General features: G+C 42.0%; 1 protein-coding gene across 6 annotated transcripts in view; it reads left to right on the top strand.

Annotated features, from left to right (window-relative positions):
- The window catches only part of tgfbr2b (transforming growth factor beta receptor 2b), an 81,260-nt gene that overhangs the window by 38,864 nt on the left and 19,806 nt on the right, over positions 1 to 22,590 (top strand). For all 6 annotated transcript variants that reach the window (XM_072560681.1, XM_072560683.1, XM_072560682.1 and 3 more), the window contains 2 exons: positions 2,366 to 3,180; positions 16,294 to 16,435. In XM_072560681.1, the coding sequence (XP_072416782.1) occupies positions 2,366 to 3,180; positions 16,294 to 16,435 (957 nt within the window). The remainder of the gene's footprint in view (positions 1 to 2,365; positions 3,181 to 16,293; positions 16,436 to 22,590) is intronic.

Here is a 22,590-nt window from a genome sequence, read left to right on the forward strand (position 1 = left end):
GGCATGGAATGCGCTGCCCGTGGGAGTGGTAGAGTCAGATTCATTGGCGACCTTTAAGCGGCATTTGGATAGGTACATGGATGGGTGCTTAATCTAGGATAGAAGTTCGGCACAACATCGTGGGCCGAAGGGCCTGTTCTGTGCTGTATTGTTCTATGTTCTATGTTCTATGTATGCTCAGTGACTGTTTCCTTCTACAAATTTTACCATCAGTATCTGCTAATTATGATTAGCCCCATTCAACCATCTCAGCTGTTATTAGGTGGGTCTTTCAGCCCTGTAGCAGAATCCTGGGTATGTGATGATGAAACTCCCTTCTGGATCCCATCTCCATGTTTTATGCATGTGTTTCCTTTTAATCCCTCTGAAGATCGTCACAGTTAATATTGTATAAGGTGAGACTTGGTACCAGTTGTTAAGTGGCTTTGATGTGTCCGAGTGAAAGCACCGAGAACAATGAGAGTTTCTTGGTGAAATTGCTGTGACTTCTGTTTGCATACTGGTGTAAAGAAAGATCTTTCATTCATTTCATATCTTTCCTGTCTTCGAGATGTCCCAAAGCTGTCACAGCGCATGGAGCATTTTTGAAGTGTAATTATGACTGCAACATGGCAGTTAATTGGATGCATGAGGATACTGCAAACCGTAAACTAATACATGGCTGGGTATTTATGTGTTTAGTGCTTTTTAATTGATAGGGAAGTTAGTGCCACAGAATCACCTCAGAGGATAGATTTGGAGATACTGGTGTTGGACTGGGGTGTACAAAGTTAAAGATCACACAACACCAGGTTATAGTCCAACAGGCTTAATTGGAAGCACACTAGCTTTTGGAGCGTTGCTCCTTCATCAGGTGGTTGTGGAACACACAACTGTAACACAGAACTGTAACACAGAACACAGCAAAAGTTTACAGTGATGTAACTGAAATTATACATTGAAAAATACCTTGATTTGTTTAAGTCTGTCATCTGTTAGAATTGAGGTGAATTTGTACTTGCAAAGTTACATTGTACTTTGTTCAAAAGCTGTGTGAATCCATGTCATACTCTGTTAACTCATTTTTTTAGATGAGAGTCTAAGCATTATGGCACAGACAACGGAACACGGGGGCTAACATCTTCAACATCTTATCTGGCTGGCATTAATTGATACAGTTAACCTGAGAATGTAACTTTTTTTTTTGAAAGTGTGATTTACATGTGAAAGAAGTGAAACTATCATGGTCATTCTAACAGATGAAAGACTCAACAAACAGTCAAGGTATTTTTCAATGTATATTTTCAGTTACATCACACTGTAAACTTTTGCTATAAATTCTGTGTCTTATAGTTGTATACTCCACAACCACCTGGTGAGGGAGCAGCGCGCCAAAAGCTGCTGCTTCTAATTAAACCTGTTGGACTATACCCTGGTGTCATGTGATTTTTAACTTTATCAGAGGATAGACTGAGCCTCCTTTTATCACCTCTTCCAAAGGACCTGTGGCCGCACAGCTCTCCCTAAGTACTGCAGTAGACTATGTGCTCAGGTCTCCAAGGTGTGATTTTAACCCATAACCTTCTGTCTGTGAGGCTAGAGTTCCACCACTGAGAGCAGCTGACAATGGACTGTGGTCCAAAGAAAGACATGTAAGACCTCGGAGCAGAAGTTTGGCCATTCAGCCCATCGAGTCTGCTCCATCATTCAATCAAGGAAAAGAAGAGTCCATATGAATGAAAAGTTTTAGACACCAGCTAAAAACTGTGGATGCAGTTAGCTTTCCCTTTTGAAATTATTCAAATATTTGAAAAAATAATAACAGAGGGAGCATCTGCCCAGTCTGCGGATAATCGAACTGAGCCTAAAAATGAAAAGAATCTCTTTGCCAGCAGAGTCCTGGTCATACAGCATGAAAACAGACCCTTTGATCTCATCCATGCTGATCAACTTTACCAAACTAAACTAGCTCCACTTGCCTGTGTTTGGCCCATATCCCTCTAAACCTATCCTATCCACATACTGGTCTAGATATCTTTTAAGTGTTGTAACTGTACTGGCTTCTCCCACTTCCTCTGGCAGGTCCTGGGAGTATCCAACATCTACAACAGGGATCAAATTCTCCATTGCACAGCAATTTGAAAAGGTCCAATAATCTGCTGAGCCTTTCCCCTACATGTGTGCTCATGCTGCTCAGTTTTGGTGACCCAGACGAATGAACAATGGACATATGGCATTTATTTTATTCCCTGGCTGTGTTTTTAAGGTGTGGGTGATTTTTAAACTCTCAGTTCCTGTAGCTGAGGCATTTAACTTGTTAGGTCTATCTGCCTTGATGTGTGTTGATGTACTTTGATACAAGTCTGATGTTGTCTCATTCCTTTAGATCCTACGTTGAGTGACTGGCAGGTGATATTGGAGGTTCTCCTGGTCACTCTTGTCCCATTGCTCATTCTTGCTGCCGTAGTGATCCTTGCTTACTATTGGTACCGGGTCCAGCGGCGGAGGAAGCTGAATAAAGAATGGGCGAAGGAACAGAAGGTCAGGAAGCCAGGTCACCGGCGCCGGCTTCCCAGTGATCGCAGCGAGGGCAGTGCCATGCACCTTGATGATGACCAGTCAGACATCAGCTCCACCTGCGCCAACAACATCAATCACAACACTGAGCTGCTGCCCCTAGAGCTTGACACTGTGGTGGGCAAGGGGCGCTTTGCTGAGGTCTACAAGGCCAAGCTGAGGCAGAGCACCTCTGAACAGTTCGAGACTGTGGCAGCAAAGATTTTCCACTTTGACGAGTACATGTCCTGGAAGAACGAGAAGGAGATTTTCTCTGATGTCAACCTGAAACATGAAAATGTACTGCAGTTTCTGACCGCAGAGGAGCGGGAGACCGAAATGGGCAAGCAGTACTGGCTGATCACGGCCTATCACCCCCAAGGCAACCTGCAAGACTACCTGATGAGGCACGTTGTGAACTGGGAGGACCTGTGCCTACTGGGAGGATCGCTGGCCAGAGGAATTGCACACTTACATAGTGAATACACACCTTGTGGCAGGCCAAAGATGCCCATTGCCCACAGGGACCTAAAAAGCTCCAACATTCTGGTGAAAAATGACCTGACGTGTTGTCTCTGTGACTTTGGATTATCCTTGAGGTTGGAATCATCTCTCTCTGTCGATGACTTAGCAAACAGTGGGCAGGTGAGTGCCAGTTTTCAACTGTTTGGATTGGGAACGAATGATTGGTGGTTGTCTCTAGTTATGGAATTCTCTCCTTTTTAATCTTGCTGTCCCAATATATCTCCCTCTTCCTCTTAAATACTCATTGAAATACATCTCTTTGGTCAGCATTTGTTCACCTATTCCCATGACACACTATATGGTTTGGTGTCAAATTATATTTGATAAAACCCCAGCAACATGTCTTGGAAGATTTTACTACATTCGAGGTTCCACAGAAATGCAAGGTTTTGTGGAGTGCAGTTGAAAATGGACATCCAAAGAGTTGCTGTCTTTCCTAAAGGATAGAGTGAAACCTATATCTCTGGACGGTCACAGAAGGTAAACTTGTACAACTGGAGATGTTGGAGTTATTGGGACTATGTCATTGCATCTTCATTCTAACGTTTGTTCCATCTCCGCACCATCGGATAAAGCAAATCCAATCTGTTACAGATTGACATCACAACACTCGGTTTTTAGTTAAGTCGGGTGGAAAAATATTGAGAGAAATGGGACAAAATAAAGTTCCCATGCATTCTTTATCTATGAATGCATATTTTGTGCTGAGGTTGAGATTACACAAAGACTCCAGAGTTGGCATGGATGAATTAGACCAAAGGGTCTGTTTCCATGCTGTATGACTCTGAGCTGGGCTTGTTCTCCTTTTTGAGCATGAACGATTAAGGAGAGATTTAATAGGAGTTTAGAAAATTGTGAAGCACTTTAATAAATTAAATAGCAGGACTTGTTCCCAGTGGCAGGAGGATCAGTAACCAGGGACACCGATATAAACTAATCAGAAAAGAATGAAAAGATAGATGAGATTTCTTTTTAAGCAGTGAGCTGTTATGATCTGAAATGTGCTGCCTTAAAGGCTGGTAGAGTCAGATTCAATCATAACTTTCAAAAGGGAACTGAATGTATAATTGGAAAGGTCAATTTTCAGGCTGATGAGGAAAGGGTGTGGAGATTGAAAAGTTTGGGGGCTTTTTAAGAGACCCAAAGTAAAATGGCCTCTGCCAAATAGAGTCATAGAGATGTACAGCATGGAAACCAGACCCTTCGGTCCAACCCGTCCATGCTGACCAGATATCCCAATCCAATCTAGTCCCACCTGCCAGCACCCAGCCTATATCCCTTCAAACCCTTCCTATTCATATACCCATCCAAATGCTGCTTAAATGTTGCAATTGTACCAGCCTCCACCACATCCTCTGGCAGCACGTTCCACCCTCTGCATGAAAAAGTTGCCCCTTAGGTCTCTTTTATATCTTTCCCCTCTCACCCTAAACCTATGCCCTCTAGTTCTGGACTCCCTGACCCCAGGGAAAAGACTTTGTCTATTTATCCTATCCATGCCCTTCATAATTTTGTAAACCTCTGTAAGGTCACCCCTCAGCCTCCGACGCTCGAGGGAAAACAGCCCCAGCCTGTTCAGCCTCTTCCCTGTAGCTCAGATCCTCCAACTCTGGCAACATCCTTGTAAGTCTTTTCTGAGCCCTTTCAAGTTTCACAACATCCTTCCGATAGGAAGGAGACCAGAATTGCAAGCAATATTCCAACAGTGGCCTAACCAATGTGCTGTACAGCCGCAACATGACCTCCCAACTCCTTTAGTCAATATTCTGACCAATAAAGGAAAGCATACCAAACACCTTCTTCACTATCCTATCTACCTGCAACTCCACTTTTCAAGGAGCTATGAACCTGCACTCCAAGGTCTTTTTGTTCAGCAACACTCCTACCTAGGACATTACCATTAAGTGTATAAGTCCTGCTAAGATTTGCTTTCCCAAAATGCAGCACCTCCCATTTATCTGAATTAAACTCCATCTGCCACTTCTCAGCCCATTGGCCCATCTGGTCCAGATCCTGTTGTAATCTGAGGTAACCCTCTTCGCTGTCCACTACACCTCCAATTTTGGTGTCATCTGCAAACTTACTAACTGTACCTCTTATGCTCGCATCCAAATCATTTACGTAAATGACAAAAAGTAGAGGGCCCAGCACCGATCCTTGTGGCACTCCACTGGTCACAGGCCTCCAGTCTGAAAAACAACCCTCCTCCACCACCACCCTGTGTCTTGTACTGCAGCATTTGCAAATTTCAACACTGAAATAATATCATACAATTAGAATGATATGTCTGCACCCTCATGGATTCGTATCCTGAGCCCCTCCTGATTTATTGAGCTATTTGCTTTTTAAGGGAGTCATTTATCTTGCCATATCCTCCCATCTTCACTGTGCTCCACAAACTGCCACTTGCTTCAACATACCACGAAACAGAACAGTTCACCTAAGCGCACAATCCACCATTTTAATGGCCGCTATGCTACCTTCTGAAGCAACACAGCTTGTAATGTTTTGAGAATAAAACCAGCTTGTCCTCAAATCACATGGACAAACCCAGTGAGATTGCATTCTCTTTTTGTTCTTGGTTTTGGGAGTATTCTCAGAAGGTGGGTCAGTGCTCCTCCTGCACATATCCTGAAACAATCACATCACCCTCAATCAGTGAGAAACCAAGGTAAAGAGGCAAGGTTCACATTGCAGCATTGAAAAGTGATACTGAAATAGGATATCTTATCAGGGTTGAATGGCTGGTTTACGATGCAGAGAGATGCTGTTTGTTCAGCATGTGTTCAATCCTGCACCAGCTGAGGGTACAATGAAGGACCATCCTTCTCAACTTCCTCCATCGTCTGAGGTGTGGTGACCATCAAATTAAATCACCATCAGTCATTTCTCTCTCATGAGAGAGCAGCTCTCTGGGACTATGGCAACTTTACCCTTTTACCTTCAAATGTATCCAGTTGCTTTTGGAAATAAAAGTTGAATCTGACCGCATCACCTTTTATGGGAAATATTCCAGACCATCAATGAGTTAAGAATACTCCCCAACTCCCTGCTGTTCTTTTTGTCAATTTCTCTCAAACCAATGCATTGAATTTAGGAGTTGGGATCTTATGTTGTGGTTGTACAGGACATTGGTTAAGCTACTGCATTCTGGTCTCCTTGTGAAAGGAAAGATGATGTTAAACTTGAAAGGATTCAAAAAAATTTACAAGGATGTTACAAGGGCTTGGAGGACTTGAGCTATAGGGGGAGGCTGAATAGGCTAGGGTTTCTTTTCCCCTGGAGCATCAGAGGATGACAGGTATTTTATAGAGGTTTAGAAAATCATGAGGGGCATGGTTTGCGTGAATAGGCAAGGTCTCTTTCCCAGGATAGGAAAGTTCAAACTAGAGGGCATAGATTTAAATTGAGAGGGGGAAAAATTTAAAAGGGACCTGAGGGGCAATATTTTCACGCTGAAGGTGTTGCGGGTATGAAGTAAGCTGCCAGAAGAAGTGGTAGAAGCTGGTACAATTACAACATTTAAATGGCATCTAGATGCGTATATGAATAGGAAGGGTTTAAAGGGATATGGGCCAAATGCTGACAAATGGGACTAGATCAGTTTAGGATATCTGGTCAGCATGGACGAGTTGGACCGAAGGATCTGTTTCCATGCTGTATAATGCTATAACTCAGTGTTCTTTAATCACAGGCCCTTTTCCTAATTGAAACACTTTTTCTTCTTACCATATATACTCTCATAATAGTCTACTTTTTTGACCGCTTTTTCAGATTAAATAAATGGAGTTGACTCTCCATGGATACTACTTTTGAGGAGCTGAAATTCATGCCCATCAAAATTCATACCGTATCATTAGCGGAAGCCCAATTGATCTCTAAATGAATAAAGAAAAAAATGAATTATGGTAATTCTGAAAACCCAGAGGAGAATAAAACAGCCAGCTTCCTTTTTCTTCCCTAGTGGTGGTACATAAATAATGATTTACACACTTGTTTTTCACTGTGTCCGACACCTGCACACACACTACATGGGTGCAGGGGAAAGATAAGCACTACCGCTGTGGGGAAAAAAATAACATGAGTATCAGCTATCCTGTTCACCCTGAGAGATGGCTCTGAGCTAGCCAGATCAGTGTCAAGGAATCTACATGTGTAAACAAAAGGTAAAACAGCCAGTGGACTGGAAGACCAGGAGTGGAGCGGAACAACTGGCAGATTGGAAAGTTGGAGTGGGATGTGACAGCTGGCACACTGACTCACAAACGTTAACCTGTCATCTGTGAAGAACTAGGGTTGACATTTACACTAGATATATGGAAAATTCCAGGTTTTTTGGCCAAAAATAGGGGGTTGACATTTACATGAGGTTGATTTATTCCTCGAGTATATGCAGTATTGTGTTCAAAACTGAAAGTTTTTAATGTTCTGTCCGATCTCCCTTTAATCTGCTCGCTCTGCTCTGAGCAGAACAGTCTCAGATTTTCTATAGACTGAAGCAGTGATCATTTTGATACTGCACTGAACATTCAATTAGCTGATGGATGATCTCTACCTCCGCTCCATTTTCACCCCTGTTTGCTCCATGTTACCTGATGGTCTTATCCATCCAAATGCTAACTTGTTCATTCTCATGGCTCCAGCAGCCATAGTCTTTAGAAGCAAGAGTTTATTTCATTTCCAATGCGTTTTGTGAGTAAATCTGCTCCCTGATTTCCATACTAAATGGCATGGCTCTTCATTAAAGATTTTGTTTTCCTGTTCGTTCTTAAGGAATTAAGTCGTTTTTTCCATGCCTACTCTACCAAAGCAATTTAATTATTGTTGAGAAAAGATGCATGCAGTCATAGCATTTTCATCAGGACTAATGCAAGGTTACCAAAGTTTGAGGGGAGTAGCAAATTATACTGGATGAGAAACCATGTGGATTGTAAGGCAAGTAGACTTTGATTGCTCAAATTGTTGCTGTGAAAAAAGCACGAAGATACAGTTATGTCCCAAGCTTTCACTTAAATTCAAAGTGCTACAAGACAGCAGTAATGTGAGCCTGGTACCGCTGAGGTGGGGGGAGGGATGTGGGGAGGAAGGCAGGGAGGCTGTGAACATTCAGGTCGGCTCAGAGTGAATGAGCGCAGCTGAAGAGCCCGGAGATTAACCTGGTCCAATGAGCTAGGTGTATTTCCTTGGGCACTAAGTGTTCTTACTTTGACAGCATCGAAGTGCAGGAATATCCCTGAAGGTTGTTAGAGGTTGGTACGTGTCAGATGCCAATGTCTGTGGATGTGTGAGGGGGGGTGGGGTGTTGTGCGCATGGTTTGATGACAGCATCCTGTTAGTTGGGAATGCCATTTGTGTTGCTGCAGTCAGTCAAATTTTTGAGAAATCTTATCCTTCCAGAGAAATCTGTTGTAAACGTGGCACTTTTCCAGATTGAAAGTGATTGCCTTTTTCATGTTCAGGAGAGAAGTGCCCAGCCTCCCTCAAATTGCCAAGTGGAGAATGCACATAGACTCCTTGTTGGAGTAAGGTTCAGGATCATGGGTGCCATTCCCATGTGCAATTATAGATAGCAACCATCATGGATATGGGGATCCAGTTCTTAATGCATGGAAGAAGCCCTTTGGCCCATCCTTTCTATGGCAGTTATCAATTGTTTATCGATGATTCCATTTTCCAGCACTTGTCCCAAAACCTTGTATCCTGTGGCATTTCAACTACTTGCCTGACTACTACTTTTAATAGCTGGAGGGTTCCCACCTCTACTCCTTTTATTAGGCATTGAGCTCCAGATATTCACAGCCCTCTTGAGGAAAATGTTTTGCACCCAATTCCCTCCAACTATCCTGCTCCTTACCTGAGAATTCTGCCCCACTCTTATTGACCTCTCTACTAAAGGGAAACATTTCTCCCTATCTGCCTTGTGTATACCCCTCAGAACTTTGTACACTTCAGATCCCCCCCTTCGCCGCCTTTGCTCTCAGAAAAGCAGCGCGGCCTTTATAGCTGAATCTCTCTAGCCCATGCATCATGTTGGTGAATCGCCTCTGAGCACTCTCTAGGGCGATCCCATCCTTCCCATGGTCTGGTAACCAGAACTGCACACAGTAACACAGTAACAGTCTAACTAACATTGTTTCAGCTCCACCACATCTGCTTGCTGCTGTATTCTTGACTTAATTAATAAAAAGCAATCCCATATGCCTTCTTAACCACCTTTTATCTACCTCCTGTTGCCCTCAGATTAGAGGATACACATACTATGGTCATCTGATCCCCTACGCTACCAATAAGTGTTTTTTTTAAATTAAAAGTTATGAAAACGCACCTTTTTTCCATAAGCATTCAAGCATCGGCCCAGTATGTGGCTTGTTGGTCTAGGGGTATGATTCTTGCTTTGGGTCTTCTACTACACAGACTTGCGAGAGATCCCAGGTTCAAATCCTGGACGAGCCCACATTTCTTAGGGGGCGGCATGGTGGCTCAGTGGCTAGCACTGATGCCTCACAGCACCAGGGTCTCAGGTTCGATTCCAGCCTCTGGCAACTGTGTGGAGTTTGTACATTCTCCCAGTGTCTGTGTGGGTTTCCTCCAGGTGCTCTGGTTTCCTCCCACAGTCCAAAGATGTGCAGTCAGGTGAATTGGCCATGCTGAATTGCCCATAGTGTAAGGTGCACTAGTCAGAAGGAAATGGGTCTGGGTGGGTTACTCTTTGGAGGGTCGGTGTGGACTTGTTGGGCCAAAGGGCCTGTTTCCACACTGTAGGGAATATACTGGGGATTTCTGAAGAAGGGCTTATGCCCGAAACGTCGATTCTCCTGCTCCTCGGATGCTGCCTGGCCTGCTGTGTTTTTCCAGCATGACATTTTTCAACTGTAGGGAATATAATCTAATCTAATCTGTAATATCTCCTGTAGCTCAGTGTCAGTTTATTCTGTGAGTCGCCCTGGGATTTTTTTACTGCCTTTAAAATTGCTATGCAATTATGTATAAAATTATAAAGAAGATTCTGTAGTGTATGTGTGATTATATTTGATTACACTGTTGAAGAGAATATCCTGCCAACTAATTGCTTTAACTACTCTGGGTCACCAGCACCACTGTTAACAATGAATCTGTTAGAAGAACGTGATGGTAAAAATAAACTGGAACTGTTTATGGGTGTGAGTCTAGCCCTGTTGCTCCATCACACTTACTTTGACACTTAATTGAATAAATCTGTATCATGAAGCAATGCCATAGAATATGCCATGACACCCACAGGGCGTGCTGCTACTATTTAAATACATAGGAAGCCCTGACTTAATGTTGTAGTTGTGTTCCTGAAAATTGTGACTTTCCACATTAGATATAAAGATCAAGCTTCATGCCCTTTGAATTGAAATACTTTCCACTGTTAATTTCTTACATTGGTAAATGAAATAACTATTTAAACAAGTGGGGAAGAAATTTGGCAATTTAATACTTGCAGTATCTCCCATTTGTTGCCGATCCTGCTCTCTGACTCTCCTCCTCTCCCCAATCCTCTGACTTGCTACCTCCCCTACTCCCTGACTCAGTTGTGATGCTGATCCTCCAACTTGCAGCCTCACCCAATCCCTGACCCGCCTGCCTGCCCGCCCTCCAGCTCTTTGTTCTTGCCATATCTCCTGCTTTCTGGTACCCGCTCACTGCTGCTCCTGAGCCTGTGTTGTGACTGAACCTCAAGAGATGAGTGGACAGATGCAGGAAGAGCAGTGTTGAATTTCAGGACGGTAAATTCTGATCAAGTGGGTTTATGGCCAGCTTTGCCCTTTTCTTTTCGATCTGCAATGTGCATCACCCTCCCACTCTAGTTTAAAAGCCTTCAGGAGAAGCTTCTGCATCCATAGCCCAAGCTTGGGAAATGAGGGCACTGGCACGTAGGTTTTACTGAGGTGGACAGGAGTCATGTCATTGCAGGTTCCACTAAGGTATTTCCACTCCTTGCAATTTTCCCATATTCTGCCCACTCACTAACACCCCATCTGTTAATCTCCCTGGGCCCTGCAGGCCTGGCCACAGTGAGATCCCAACCTTGCCTAAGTATTTGGCCTAAATTAGAGTATGATCAGACTCGATGTTAAATGGGTTTCACTCGCCACAGGTGCAGCCAGACTTGCTGGCTTTCTCCAGCACTTTTGTGTTTGCCACAGACTTCCCATTGGCTGAGTCCCTGGTTCCCCTGCCCCAGGAGTCTGCCTGGAGTCTCACCAGTCACCACTGCCGCTGGGGAAGCTGAAGCGATTGGAGAATCTGAGGTTTGCAGCATCACTACTGCTACAAAGATGAAATTACTGACACACTTTATCATCGTCTCTTGACGTCCTACAGCAGTAAATGCGAATGTATGGTCAGGTTCAAAATGAGGAATTGTGTTACAAGTAACAGATACCTTGCAGCAACAAAAAATGATTGTGGAAACAAATACAGAGCAGTTGAAGCTAACTAAAGGTGAACTGGCAATTAACACCACTCTGGGCAAAAGTGAGGACAGCAGATACTGAAGATTAGAGTCGAGAGTGTGTTGCTGGAAAAGCACAGCAAGGTCAGGCAACATCCGAGGAGCTAGAGAGTCCTTCGAGGGCTTTTGCCAATTAACATCACTCTGTCAGCCAAACATTTAGAGGCAGAGTAGGACTTAACAGCGTACACAGTCTATTTAGTCAACAGAGCCGATTTAAAAGGCATCTCTATAAGCAAGAACAAACAGAATTTTGACTGAAACTACAGAAAGCTCTACCAGTAAAAGCAGCATTATTTTACCGCCTAAATACAGAGAATACTTACCCACTACAAATTATATGGATAAAATTTATTCCAGTGATATAAAGGGAAATTGCTCACTTGCTCATATCCATTGTGATTTAAGAATTGTTGTCATGCTATGAATGGTCAATTGAGGGTGTTTCAGCATGTGACTGAAGTATTAACGCCAAGAGGTTTCACTTCACACCAATATTTCTGTTACAATGTAAATGGAGCCAGAATCCAGAGATAGGGTTTAACATGATACCAGAATAAATCAGAGTGAGGCTTTGTACAGGTAATAGTTTCTGCTTTGCTTCAAGGTCTGCTTTACTTACATTCCACAAGTTTAGCATTAGTGTGAAGCCAAAACAGCAAATTCTGTTGCAGGAGTGTATGGCAGCACCAATTTTAATAAACACAATATTTCTAAGCATGTCTGTGTGAAAGAAATAACTTGTTTCAGTAATGCTTTTCACAACTCCAGAACATCCCAAAACACTTTAAAGCCGATGAAGTATTTTTGAAGTACTGTCACTGTTTTAAAATAGGAAGCTAATTTCCTGACAAGTCCTGCAAACAGTAATGAAATGACTATTATTTTTTTTTAAAATGTTGTTTAAGGGAACGATTTTAGCCAGGACCCTGAATTTGAATTGAATTTATTGTTACGTGTACCGAGACACAGTGAAAAGCTTTGTCTTGTGAGCAATACAGGCAGATCAGAGTTAAGTGGCATAGATAAGTAAATAATAGGTAAAAAGTGGCAAAAACCAAAATACAGGAATAGGCAAATGCTAAGAGTTTGTGAGTCCATTCAGTATTCTAACAACAGTAGGATAGAAACTGTTTTGAAACCGGCTGGTGCATGTGTTCAGGCTTCTGTACCTTCTCCCCGATGGTAGAGGTTGTAGAAAAACATTGCCAGGGTGGGATGGATCTTTGAGAATGCTGGCGGCCTTTCCATGACAGTGGGCCTGGTGGATGGATTCTATAGATGGTAGGTCGGCCTTTGTGATTGTCCAGGCCGAGTTCACCACTCTTTGTAACCATCTCCGATCTTGAATGGTACAGCTGCCCCACCAGCTAGTGATACATCCAGACAGAATGCTGTTGACGGATCATCTATAAAAGTTGGCAAGAGTATTCGCCGCATGCCTAATTTCCTCAGCTGCCTGAGGAAGCAGAGACATTGTTGGACCTTTGTAACCAGTGCGTCCACATGAAGAGTCCAAGCTTGTTGTTGACCACTCCCAGGAGCTTAACACTCTCTAATCATTCCACCTCAGTGTTGTTAATGTTTTGGGGGGGTCATGAGTAACATTCCACCAAAAGTCAGTAATGAGTTCCTTGGTTTTGCCGGCATTGAGAGCGAGATTGTTCTCAGTGCACTATTATAGCAGTTCTTCCACCTCCTGTCCATAGTCTGTTTTGTCACCATCTGAAATTCGACCAACTATGGTGGTGTCATCAGCGAACTTGTGAATGGCATTACTCTGGTATTTGATGCAGTCATGGGTATACAGCGAGTACGGTAGGGGGCTGGGGGGCTCCAGTATTGAGTGTTAGTGAGTATGAAATAATGAGGATGAGTGTGCTTTGCTCCTCAAAATGATGGCATGGGTTTTTTTTTCCAAGTCCACCTGAGAGGACAGATGCGGCCTGAGTTTCACGTCTCCCTCAGGAGATTGAATCTAAACCAAAATTTATGAACCATCGTCCAGTTTATGCCACTCTCATTCACTGTCTCAGATGGACTGACATGGGCACTTGTGATGTTCCTGTGATTTGATTGTGTGATCCTTTCATCAATAGTAGTAATCTGTTGGATGAAGTGATTTGGTTGTTACATTGGATTTAACAACATACTCCAATATTACCAGAATTACAAAACACAAGCATGCAGGAAGGAAACTTATTGTAGCCTTAGGGTAAAAATAAGGTTTTTTTTTTGGATTCAATAATGACACCAGGGTTTGAATCAAAATTAACGATGTATAAATGTACCCTACCATCCTGGGATATAGTATGCTTTATTTTTATGTCCATCGGTTTTCAACTTAAAAATAATGTGCTATGAAATGGCCATTACATTGTAATATTTGTGTACATGGTCATGATGACAAAGCTGATTCCACAACTCCAATCCCTGTTAATGTTATGTTCCTCCTAGAGACAGGTAACTTTTTTTAAAAAGAGAGAAATTCAAAATTCCAGTTGATAGTCAAAAGGATGACAGAATACGAGTTCATGTTTTAAGACTTTTTTTCAGTGTAGCACACAGACCAGAAGTAATGTTGACTAAGCACTTTTTGTGGGCAAGCTATATTTTCAACAGAAGTTCCAGCTTTTATTTCTATCACAACTGAAAATCCACTTCACATGGACCTGTATACTTGATACTGGATTAGTGGTGCTGGAAGAGCACAGCAGTTCAGGCAGCATCCAACAAGCAGCGAAATCGATGTTTCGGGCAAAAGCCCTTCATCAGGCTGCTCGTTGGATGCTGCCTGAACTGCTGTGCTCTTCCAGCACCACTAATCCAGTATTTGCTTTCCAGCATCTGCAGTCATTGTTTTTACTTACTTGATACTGTACCTTAAGTGGTACTTCAATTCTCCCCAGAACCAGTCCAAAGTGATTCTTAACTGTTGAGAGTTACTTCCATTCCATTCCTTTCCTAACCTAGTAACCTTTAACCTCCAAACAGTCTGTTTTGAAAAGATTTGTATCTCCGGTTTAGGTTCTGGATCGTTGGTTAACCTGTAAATTAGGTTCCAGGTAGTGAGACTATGGATCTGAAGGGCGCTTTTGGTTTGTGAATTTTGGGTAATTCGTAGAAGCATAGTGTGTTGGATCCATCTGGTTTCATTCTTATTTGGAAGTCGGTCTTGTTTATTTCTCTTGAATTCTGAAGTTTTTTGGTCGGGATGTGATTCGACTCTCTGGTTGTGGGGTCGGGTCTATCAATGAGCTGTCTTTCAGAGTGAGCGTTTTTTATTTCTTGGTAATTTCCTTTCTAGCACAAGCTAGGCAAGCCATTCACCCGCACTGCAAATCGCCACAAATTGGGTCTTTTCAATCTGAGCACAGCCATAGTCCACTTCCAGTTTTGAACTGCTGTTTCCCTCCTGAATCTAAGGATTGCTAATCAAATCACTCTGAAGTTAATTTGAGTTCATGGACGGTTGAATGAAGCCTTTGATCCATTGTCTTAGAGTTGAGTCAAATAGCATGGAAACAGACCTTTCAGTCCAACCAGTCCAAGCCAACCATGTTCCCAAACTAAACTCGTCAAACCTGCCTGCACTTGGCCCATATCACTCTAAATCTTTCCTATTCCAGAGCTTATCCAGATACCTTTTAAATGCTGTAACTTTACCTGCACCCATCTCTTTCTCTGAAATTTATTCCATACATGGATCACTCGCTGTGTAAAGAAAGTTGTCTCTCATGTCCTTTTTAAACCTTTCTCCTCTCATGTGCCCCCTAGTTTTGAACTCCCCCGATCTAGGAAAATGACCCTTGTCATTCACCTTATCTATGCCCCTCATGATTTTAATAAATCTTTATAAGGTCACCTGTCAATTTCCTCCGCTCCAGTGGAAAAAAGTCCTAGTCTTTCCAGTCCATCATCTTATCTCAAACCTTCCGATTTCAGCAGCATCCAAGTAAATCTTTTTTTTTGGTTGAGCCCTCTCCAGCTTAATGTCCTTCCTATATCAGGGAGACCAGAACTGGACACAGTATTTTGGAAAGGACCTCGCCAATATCCTGAACAATCTCAACATGACATTCCAACTCCTGTACTCAAATGTCTGAGCATTGAAGGCAAGCATGCTAAACGCCTTCTTTATCACCCTGTCTATCTGTGACGCAAATTTCACATCTTGTAGAACTGTCATAAATCATTATTTTATCTCAGCTGTGCAGTAAACCTGGCCTCCTTTTCCATGTTCTTGATCAACTTTGGGGACTGGTAGATTGTTTCTATAGACTGTCTACTTCCAACATTGCAGGACTGCCAGCATTAAACACCCCTCGGCCACCCCCTCACTTAGACCCACACCCAACCCATAAGAATGGGAAATGATGAAATGCTTCAAACAATAGCTTGTACTGACAGGTGTAACGTTGGCTTCTCAATGAGTGTCTATTGAAATACCTAGCTACTTATAGTTTCACTGTCTGGAGGAAGAAAACCAGCAATAAAAAATGTAATGAGGTTAGAGATAAACAGTTACCTCTTTTATAATTCAAAACAAACAAAAAAATGAGTTATTTGTTACTAAGATTGACACAATTCATTCAGCTGCCCTTGGGATTTTATTACGTTAAAGGTGCTTGAGAAATATAAGTTGTGAATCTTGACCTGAATTGCATAACCATGTTGTGTTTCATTACAAGTAATGTCAGATGCTGTGTGCTATCCAGTCCAATACCTGATATGTTTTGCCCATTTTCCTGTAGGTCGGTACAGCCAGGTATATGGCTCCCGAGGTGCTGGAGTCACGAATTAACTTGGAAGATATTGAGGCATTTAAACAAACTGATGTGTATTCAATGGCACTCGTTCTGTGGGAGATCACATCACGATGTACAGCCATTGGTGGTAAGTGGCATTAAAGTTTTTTTTATATTTTTAGACTACAATGGGCTGTTCTTTGTTTTAACAGTAAACTTCAGATTTAATTCTATTGATGTACAGGCTCTGGAAGGTTCAACAGAAAGAAGAAAATTGATAAACAAAACATGATTGATTTCAATTGCTGCCCAGTTGCTAGCACTGTCATTACGGAGTCCAACAGTAAAACAACACCCCTTCTCTCCCCCCCACCTCCACAGCTGGCTACAAATGTTCCTACTGCACAGTTTCAAAGAAGAGCAAGGAATTACTGACCAATATTTATGAGGCTACTGATATGAAATGATACATTACAGAATAAGGCACTCAGCTGATCAAGTGTGTGTCAACTGTTTAGGGCAATAACCCAGTTAATGTCACTGCCTGCTCTGTTCCTATATCCTTGCTGATTTATTATTCTGACTTCCCTTTGAATACTACTGAGCCTATATCATTCGCTTTAATAACTCCAAATCTTAACCACCTATTACGTAAGATATTTGGCAACCTTCTTACATTTGAGGCCTAGAGTAATTAACCCTTCCATCATTCAAAACAGATTCTCTTTGTCGCATCACTAAGAAAGTAGGTTAAAAGTCCATTTATGTCATTGCCGATTGAGAGATCTTCCTATGCACAAATTGGCTGCCAGGTTTCTGACATTATGCAAATCGTTCAAGTTCAAAAATACCCCCTTGCCTCTGACGTGCTTTGTGACACTGTAGGGTCTTGAAGCGCTGCTCACAAATTTATTGTCATAGGATAGATCAGCTCCAGTTAACCTGGATTTGAAGGTCTTTTGATAAATTGATTTTCTGCCATTTATCCAAAATAATGTTGCTGTCTAGAATGATGTCAAATTCTATGTAACTGATGTTCCACTGCTGTTGTCTGGGGTGCATAAGCTGGTGACCAGCTCCTCCCTTTAATTTTCAACTAATGCAGATCATACAGAGCTTCACTCCATTGCATTAAGATTCAATTGCAAATAACATATAAGCTCAAATGTTGGCCCCTTCGATATATTCTGATCCTTCCATATCTTTCTGGACCTACTGAAACATCTTGTACGCTGAGACTCTGACTGTATGACTCTATTGAGTGCAGCCAACAGACAGTAACACATTCCATCTGTTAGTGTAAAAGTGCCTAAGAGCTGACTATCTAATCTGAGTTAAAATTAACTCCACTTCCATGAAGCACGGTATGGTGCATTGAAGAATGATCTGAATTGAACTAAGAGTCAGACGGAAAAGCTGTAAGCTGTCCAAAGCTGAACAAAGAGACCTTGGAGTGCAGGTTCACATTTTCTTGAAAGTAGAATCGCAGGTAGACAGGATAGTGAAGGAGGCGTTTGGTATGCTTTCCTTTATCGGTCAGAGCATTGAGTACAGGAGTTGGGAGGTCATGTTGTGGCTGTACAGGACATTGGTTAGGCTGCTTTTGGAATATTGTGTGCAATTCTGGTCTCTTTCCTATCGGAAGGATGTTGTGAAACATGAAAGGGTTCAGAAAATATTAACAAGAATGTTGCCAGGTTTGGAGGATTTGAGCTGTAGGGAGAGGTTGAATAGGCTGGGGCTGTTTTCCCTGGACCATCTGAAGCTAAGGGGTGATCTTACAAAGGTTTATAAAATCATGAGCATGGATAGGGTAAAGAGACAGTCTTTTTCACAAGGTGGGGGAGTTCAGAACTAGAGGGCATAGGTTCAGGGTGAGAGAGGAAAGATATAAAAGGGACCTAAGGGGCAACTTTTCATGCAGAAGGTGGTACATGCATGAAATGAGCTGCCAGAGGAAGTGGTAGAAGTTGATACAATTACAGCATTTAAAAGGCACCGGGATGGGTATATGAATAGGAAAGGTTTAGAGGAATATGGGCCAGTGCTGGCAAATGGGACTGGATTAGGTACATGGGTCTGGTCGGCATGGACGAGTTGGCCTGAAGGGTCTGTTTCTATGCTGTACATCTCTTTGACGCTATGTGACATAAATTTGAGTTGATTCAAAGCAGTTGCAATTCAGCAAAGCTTGAATATGACTTTTTAAAGCTTTTTTTTAAAAATGCACCTAATTTGATATTAAATTCACAGTTTCACTTGAGAAAACAACATGGCAATATGGGTAGTGTTTGGGACTGATGTATTATTTAAGAGGAGTAGTTTATTCCACATACCCCTGTACTGTACTTGACCTGGGAGTCCATGATCGTAGCACCATGTCTGAATTTTAATATGTTCCAATCTGCAACGTTAACTTCACTAATAGTAATGAGTATCAGGTTTGCACAACAAAAGTCAACTTGTGGTCTCTCCTTGCGGGTCCATGGCAACTCATTGTGATTAAATATTTGAGGCCACCTTTTTCAGTTTCTCATGAGAATAATGCAACCAAGAATTGAAGCCCTTGTCCTGCCTTTCTATGGCAAAGTGTTTCAACTCGCCTTACAATACTCCTGTCCAAAGTTATGTAATGAGGAAATTCATTACCATCAGAAATCTAGGATAATACACCAAGTATTGTGATTTAAAAACTGAAAATGTTGGAAGTGCTCATCTGCAGTCATTGTTTTTACCTAGTTAATGAAGAAGCAGTGTTAATGTCAGTAGAATACCAGAATGGCCATAACTGTTCATTCTGTTTCTAGGATACACAAGGATTCATTGATTAGTGATCCTGAATATTGACCAACACCAGCAGGTGCATGGTCAGGGAGTGCTCGGAACTTTATGCTCCCAGCTCCCTGGAGTGTTACCCATTTGCTGATGCCCACTTGACTATTCGAAAGGGAATAGAAACATGTTTTATAAAAAGATGCATTGGAAAAGAGAAACTTTGATCTCTTCTCACTCCATATTTTTGTAAGTTCATTCTTGAGAAATGAGTGTTTGTAGCAAGGCCAGCATTTATTGCCTTTGCTAGATCTCTTAGAACTCCTCCGTTCCATGTGGCTCCCATAATGTTGTTAGTTAGTTTATAGATTTTGAGCTATCAGCAATATGTCAAGTTGAAACATTGTGCGGCTTGGATGAGAACTTGGAGGTGATGGTGTTTCCATACATCTGGTATCCTTGAATTTCTGGATGAAAAAGGTTGTAGTTTGGGGAGATGCTACCAAAATTATCAGCTCAAGATAGCAACTGACCACCAAAGCAGATGGGGAGTAATCAAAGAGAATTTCTGAAGGACATCTTCATTGTCATCATCGATATATTCTGCACTTATGGTGCGGGATATATTCAGTAGGTCAGGTAGCATCTGTGGGATCCTATTTCTATACTTGTCTGTTTCAAATCATGCCTTTTTGTCATTCAATCATGCCTACCTCCTGCCTTGTCACAGACCTTATCTTTAATCCTTTCTTTGTAATTCTTTCCTCAAGTCCCCCAACTCACCTTTTTACCTGGCTGTGATACCTTTTAAGTTTAGATCAGAGTGGTCCTGTAAAAACACAAGCTGGTCAGGCAGCATCCAAGGAGCAGGAAAATCGACGTTTCGGGCAAAAGCCCTTCATCAGGAATAGAGCTTACTATGTGATGCCTTTTGAGTTTATTTCCGGGGCTACTGAAAGCTCATCAGCCTGCAATAAGTGTCTCTCTGTACATTCCTGCCCGACTTGCACATTGTCACCACTATTTTCCATCTATATTTTAGTTTTACAGCATACACGTGTGTTTTTTTTACAATTGTATTCTGCAGTTGTCCAGCCTCTTTACATGTATCATCTATCATCTTGCATAGGTTAAAACAACTTAGTGTTATGGATTCTGTGATTTTATTCATCTAAATCTCAAATTTGCCACTTTCACATACGTTTGTGAAGATTGGAGTTCTAATGGAACCATCAAAAAATATGGTTCTACCGTCTTGCATTAAATTAAGCTTTATATGTGGTACAGAAAAACACCAGGCTGGAGCTGAGCAAGCAGCTCTGTCATGACCAGAAAAGAAAGAGAAACTTCAGTTAGATTCACCAAGCCCTTATCTTTGTTTCCCAGGCATTAAATGTTGCATGCATCCAAATACATTCTGTTTTTACTGACTCTTGCCTGTGGTAGAAAGTGTTGCAACATTGAACAGAAACAAAATTGTTTTTAAGTGTCTAATTGCTCTGCGTTGTCATGAGAAACTTTGTTATGCAAGAGTGTTTTGAATGTGGATCTTCTACCACATGGAACACTTAAGGCAAAAAACATTGACACATTTAAGGGACAGCTGCATAAATTTATAGAGATTGGAATTAAAGGGGATGTTAATAGGGTTATATGATGTAGTGTGATGAACACTGTTAGAGACTCCAGCTTGATTTTCCTGTGCTGCAATTCAGTGTGACTCTATGTGCTGTACTGCTGACTAACCTAACTTTTCAAAAACGGCATGTTGTAAATGAAAGAAACTTGCTGCTGAATCTTGAAATTTGGAATTAAAGCCTCTAGTTCATGAAGACAACCTGAAAATCAATTGTCTCACTGCACAACTTGCCTTATATTGGTGCCATCTTGTATATTGAGCTATTGACTTTTCAGCGATCGCGGTCTGAGGCCATTGTTCAGTGAAGCTTTTCAGTGAAAAGCTATCATGGGACACAGGATCGCTGCCTGGTACCCAGCTGTGTTGTTCTTTATTTCAACACAGAATGTTAGAAATGTCAAAATAGTGACTACCCACCTCCCAAGAGTTAAAATCTTCCCTTAATCCATTTGTTCCTGTTATGCAGTTTTTATTGACTTAATCTGCCTGAGGACGTTTTTCCTTTTTAAAACAAATATTTCCATTATAGTCGCACTGCTGAGTAGTTATCAGTTAACAAAACATACGCTGGGCTCACGTTCCAACATTTCCAGTTGGATTACACTGTCATTTAGATGAAGCTTGTGTAGCACCTCAGGATGTGGAACATTCCGATCTGTTCCGAACACAAACCTGGGTTAAATGCTATTAAAACTATTCAGGTTGATGCACCTCACGGGGTTATCACCCACCAGCAATGGGAAAATACACAAAATGGTTGTTGCCTGTAGTTCTGGCTCTAGGACAAATAAACTTCCTTTCCTGTTGTGGTTTTTCTCCCTGATCCGGCCTGGCTCACATCAGGTGATCTCCAGTTACAAATGAGTGCAAACTGAAACGTGTTGAGACTTGGGTCTCTCTGATTGCTTTCTTTGGTTCTTTGTGCTTCTCAAATGCCAGTTCTTTGAATGTGAGGCAATGCAATTGTTTGCTTACTGAATTTGGCACGCACTTTCTTTTTAAGCTAACTGTTGGCACTTGACAGGGCAGAGCTGACACTGAGACAAGGAATGATGTGATAGAATAATCAGCCACGTAGCTTTATACCTGAAAATCTATAGCTCTCAGTATAGTTTTTTTTACAAAATTCTTTTAGTTTTAAATTGGCTGGTAATGCCTCAATTTAAAACTCCTAACATTGTTTAAATGCTGACCATGGGTTTGATTAGATTACATTACAGTGTGGAAACAGGCCCTTCAGCCCAACAAGTCCACACCGACCCGCCGAAGCACAACCCACCCATACCCCTACATTTACCCCTTACCTAACACTACGGGCAATTTAGCATGGCCAATTCACCTGACCTGCACATCTTTGGAGTGTGGGAGGAAACCAGAGCACCCGGAGGAAACCCACGCAGACACTGGGAGAACGTGCAAACTCCACACAGTCAGTCACCTGAGGCGGGAATTGAACCCTGGTCTCTGGCATTGTGAGGCAGCAGTGCTAATCACTGTGCCACCGTGCCGCCCACGGTGTTGTTCCTTACTTCTAAAACATAGTAACAGGAGTCGGTCATTTAGTCTCTGGAGCCTATTCAGTCATTTAGTGAGATCATTCTTGCTCTGTGACATAACTCCATTCACTTGCCTTTGCTCTGAACCCTATACTACCATTGGTTAACAAGAACCTATTGATCCCAATTTTAAAGTTAACAATTGATCTATCAACAATTGCCATTTACAGAAAGGAATTTTATGCTTAAAAGATTTGACTTGGTTTATTAGATTTTGTCCAGCAGTCTTGGATTCCTCAACTAGTGGATACAGATTATTTCTTTCTACCCTATACCTACTGCCTGTAATATCTTTAATTTCTCTTGAATCACCTCTTAACATTCTAGACTTCAGGG

Source organism: Chiloscyllium punctatum, chromosome 41 (assembly GCF_047496795.1).
Source record: "Chiloscyllium punctatum isolate Juve2018m chromosome 41, sChiPun1.3, whole genome shotgun sequence".
Classification (NCBI taxonomy): Eukaryota; Metazoa; Chordata; class Chondrichthyes; order Orectolobiformes; family Hemiscylliidae; genus Chiloscyllium; species Chiloscyllium punctatum.